Here is a 4,969-nt window from a genome sequence, read left to right on the forward strand (position 1 = left end):
TACTGCTGGTGTCAGGGTGAAGTTTGCCCGTATCTGTTGATAACCAAACACACAAAATGGCTTGTCCGGAGTGTGGTAGTGACGACCTCATTGCAGAAGACAATGATGGTATGATTGGTCTTGTTTGTTACTCGTGTGGCACGGCAGTTGATGATCCCAACAAAGAAAATGAAAGCATGGATGAAGAAGAGGATGATGTTGATTTCAACGATGGAGAGAACATCGAGAATTTACATTTGACGGAAACTGTGAAAGATTCAGATGGAAATGTTCGTGATCCGGAAACAGCGTACCAGGTAGGGTCAGACGAGGCTTCAGATCCTTTACAAGACAGCGTCAAGCAGCATTCAGTGACTAAGGAGCAGAATCATGTGCCGGCAGTAAGAGAAGAGACGACAGTTCAAACCTGTAAGTCATGTGGAGGGACTAGTCTCGTCTATGATTCCATTCACGAGACAGAGCATTTGATCTGCGAGGACTGTGGTGCTTTTACAGAGAAGCAGGATTTGGTATCTACACAGGAATACACAAACATTGGAGGAAGTTCTACAGTGTATCAGTGGTCTCGAGCTCCAGGTCCCAGGTTCATGAACGTTGAGTCACAGGTAAACAAGAGAAAAGCCTATGGTGTTCAGACAATACAGCGCATGTCATCTCAGCTTAACTGGCAGACATATTTAACGGACCAGGCTGTGGCAATGTATGAACGGCTGTATCCACATATACTGATCAAGCATACCTCCAATCATTTCAAAGATGCACTTTGTGTTGCCTGTATGTATTCAGTTGCAAGAGAAAACAAGGTAATGATAACACTCAAAACACTTTTTCATCTAAAGAATGCAAAAATAAAATTTGTCACCAAAGCACTGAATTTACTGAAAAATATCAGCCAAAAACCACTTGCCCATCAATCTGTGTCTTCCTTGCCAGAACATATACTGTCTGGGTGTGGATTCAACAAAGACTTTATTGATAAGGTGAGCAAATTGGTCAGTGTGTGTGAAAAGGGCTTTGTGACCCAGGGGCGTGACCACAGCAATGTTGTGACCTCTGTGGCTCATCTGGCATGGATCAGTGAAGACTTCCTGCGCCGCAAATCGGTCAGCCTGACCAGGTTCTGTTCACAGCACAAGCTGCAGCGTGGAAGCCATTGTGCCGTTGTCCAGAAACATGTAAAAAAACTGCTCATCACACTGGCCAGCCAAATTCCCTGGGTGCGCACCACCATCACAGAGAGCAACTATCTACACTACCTGGACAGTGTCGCCACCTATGGTTTATCCATGGTCAGCAGAGCAAACCAGCAAGGTTCAGCGCCTGAAGAGGACTCTCCCAGTTCCTCCAGGAGCAGCTCTGTGGATGGGACAACATCTGCCAGCCCCGCACTGCCACCACTGGCACCACCGTGCATGAGGTCAGCCAAGAACAATGTCCAGGAGGAATCTCCACCACAGTTACCTCCCCACCTCACTGCTGCGGATCTGGACAGGAAAGACCTGTCTGATGCTGAGTTTTCTGATCAGGAAATTGACTCCTACATCCTCACACCCACAGAAGCTCAGCTCAAAAAAAGGTTAACAGAAAAAGACTTGGATGTTCAGTCAGTCAGGAAGAAACCACCATCAAAAACAAAACATGCAAAACTGGACAGATCTAAACTGAATCTGTCTATTGATGATAATCAAATTCTGTAAACACTGATCAGAACTAAACTGAAATCATCCATTTGATAAGATTTATTAACATTTTTATACTGCCAGAGCTATTTAGGCAGTAACTGACCTGCATGCTATTTAAAAAAGGATTGTTATATACATGAACTAAATATGAGATTGCCTGGCAGTGAAAATAAAGAACAAGAAAAATACCAAATTTGATAAGTCATAAGATCTCAGAGAGGCAGGTTTACTGAAGAAAGAGTCTTGTTACAGGTCTTGCAGTGGCCTTTGCTTAATTTGCCTGTGTCATGGACGGCCTAGTGGTTGCAGTATTTTGTTGTATATTTTTTTGTTCAGATTGGGGTTCGAATTTATATCTCCCCTTTTTTGCAGGCAAAGTTGGCAGATGCAGTTGGACTGTTGGGATTATTAGAGGCGGGTGTGTTACTGTTGTTTGTGCACAGGCTTTTTATCATGCATGTTTCTCTTTGTAGCTGATCATAGGGCCAGGGGTGTGCCATGGGTGTGTAACAATGTTTTGTGCGACACAATTTATGTGTGACATTTTTCTTAAATTTTTGGTGTATGACTGACTTATTTGTATAATGACATACATGTCTAACGGATCTCGGGGAGAGTGTCCTTGGAGAAGGTCGTGAGGAGAGCGGTGTTTGGCTGCTGCAGTTGTTTGGTTGTTGTTTTTTCGTTCTGTTTCCATCTGTAGATGACCAAGTGTCTGCCAGATAGGAATATCTGCATTCTGTGTATCTTTGTTTCTATGTTAGGCACTTTTAGTTGTTGTTTTTTTTACACAACTCGCTGTGTGTAGGTCAGTGGTTGCTTTTTTTTTTGTCGCCTCGTCAACATGGCGACATGGATCTTCCTGGATCTTCCAGTGGTCTCCAGCTCATGTTATTTTAGACCACCCGCCTCCTGGTACCAGCAACGGGTCTGCCAATGTTTCTACTGACGCTCGGTTCAGAGGACCACTACTTCAGCCCGCGAGTGTCTTCAAGGGTTTCACCTTTACATGTTTGACAGTAATATTTCAATGATCAAAAGGGAAAGACAATTCAGTGCTTCAATTTCTTCTTTTTTTTTTTTTTTTTCTTTTCCTCCTGAGGGCTCCTGGTCTGATTTCACTCTTGACATTTGTGCTTCAGTAACCTATATTAAAAAAAAAAAAAATTGTGTGTGATAATAATCAAAACTTGCTCAACTTCATATTTCCATACTTGCACTCACATACTCACGTACATACATGATACTTGTGGAGGGTGGGAAAGAAAGTGTTGGACTGAAATAACATTTCCTTGTGTTTGATATTGGTGGGAGTGGGGTTGAGATGATGTGCCCCCGTGTAATCCGGATGTGTTTATTTAATAATTGACTGTGTGGTCACACCCATCAGTGTCCTTTGGATACTTTGCTGAAGGAAATGAGTTACTTCTGTTGTTTCTTCTAAATTTTTTTTTCATTATTAATTCTTTTTTTAATTTTATACATTCATACAAATACATAATTACATACATTAAATGCGTTGTAAAAATCTATTTCTGTGTGGGCTTGTTGGTGTTATGGCGTCTGTAGTGGGGTATTTGGGGGGAGGGTGCATGTCCGCTTTAGCACGTGTTTGACAGCCTGTGTTTGCCAGATATATTTCCACAGTGTTATTCTGATGAATACAAAATCTCAGGTTTTTACTTTTATTTTCTTGGTTAACATTCAAATGGGTCATCATGTGGTTGTACATGCTCACCTGAATAGCATTGATGAAGTCTGTGTTTGCAGTGCTGGAAAGAACTGTGCAGTGCCTTCTGTGGTATGTGTGTGGAGGTTTCACTTGCCCAATGGACCAATTTGTGTGTAGGTGTATATTGTGGCGAGCGTGCAGGGCATGACTTTAATGGATTAGCAGATGATGTCATGCATATGGCCATGTTGTAGCATGCATTTTTGGGTTGTTTTTTTCACACGCATACATCATGAGCAGGTGCGTGCGACACGCTCCCACTTACATACACGCTTACGCTATGTTAACACAAACAGGACACAAACACAGGCTTTTCTTTTTTTTCCCCAGTGCTGTATGAACGTTGCCTCAAGATCCCACTCACTTGACCAAAACTTACTTGTATGTCTAAATGTGTGCTTTTCTGTTGGAGTACTTTGTTTTTATTGTTTTTATTTTAGCTTGTTTTATCACAGATGATATAAATAATTGTCACTCAGTGGTGGGTCCTTATAATATAAAGCAATGTTTTTTTTCTTTATATGAAAGTCTTTGTTCAGTTGTACTATGTAACCAAGCAAACAATAGAATGAGTGGATGCCCTCTAGACTCCATTAGAAAATATAGTATAAGCCATTAATTACTTGATATATTAGCCACAATAGTAATATAATATAAATAATGGGAAATATCAGTATTGTTTCCAAGAACTGTCAAGGACTGGGTATCATTAAAAAGAGAAGAGATGTCCTTCACTTTCTTAGACAAAAGAAACACTCCATTTGATGTGCATGAAAAGGACTGTACTTGTGGCTTATTTTATTTTCTATATATTTTTTCTTATTATTTTTGTTGTTGTCTCTTTCTTTGATTTTTTTTCCTATTCTAAGGGACCAATATTTACAGTTTTTCAGCTGTTATATGGCCCTGTATGGTTGGCTGGGCTTTAATAACCAACAAAAGAAGAACCTGTGGCAATGAACAGGTGACTCACTCACCCACTGTGTCCACTCCTGATGCAGTCTGATTTCTATTGATCATTATTATCATTAGATTTTTGAGTACTGATAACAAACTTTGAGATTGTTGGCATGGAAAAATGTTCACCCTTCTTCCTTATAGAGAATTATTTATTATTATTATATATATATATATATATATATATATATTCCCCCCCCCGCCCCCCTGTCAAGTCATTGAGTCATTCTGTCCAGTTTGTGATGTGATTTGTACACTTTGCTTTCTTTGAAAATAGTGCTTTTATTTTTATTGTGTACTGTGGTCACGTTGATTTGGATGTATGGAAACGAACGTGATTACACTTATTTGAAGAAAAACTTTGAAGCCACAATATTGTTATATTTTCTTGTAGTTGTCTGTCACCATACTGTATTCCTCAGGTTCAACCAGATGATTTATGATACATTACATTCCAGCTGTGTTTCAAAAGTACAGTTGTCATATGTGAAATGGCCGTCCCTTGGATTTGAAAAAATGATGATTATAAACATCCATGAATGTCAAGCTGTGATGGTGGCATAGGGTTGTCCTCTCTCTCTCCCTCTGTGTGTGTGTG

At 40.3% G+C, this 4,969-nt stretch overlaps 1 protein-coding gene across 1 annotated transcript; it reads left to right on the plus strand.

Annotated features, from left to right (window-relative positions):
- On the plus strand, nucleotides 1–4,476 carry LOC143279119 (transcription factor IIIB 50 kDa subunit-like). Its single transcript, XM_076583326.1, has one exon. It carries the CDS (start codon nucleotides 57–59, stop codon nucleotides 1,695–1,697), a length of 1,641 nt encoding a protein of 546 aa, XP_076439441.1. The 5' UTR covers nucleotides 1–56; the 3' UTR covers nucleotides 1,698–4,476.
- Nucleotides 4,477–4,969: the final 493 nt, after the last annotated feature.

Source organism: Babylonia areolata, chromosome 2 (assembly GCF_041734735.1).
Source record: "Babylonia areolata isolate BAREFJ2019XMU chromosome 2, ASM4173473v1, whole genome shotgun sequence".
Taxonomy (NCBI): domain Eukaryota; kingdom Metazoa; phylum Mollusca; class Gastropoda; order Neogastropoda; family Buccinidae; genus Babylonia; species Babylonia areolata.

Bases quoted from the DNA above. Each gene is read 5' to 3' on its own strand.
- LOC143279119 (XM_076583326.1), top strand. From the start codon at position 57: ATGGCTTGTCCGGAGTGTGGTAGTGACGACCTCATTGCAGAAGACAAT.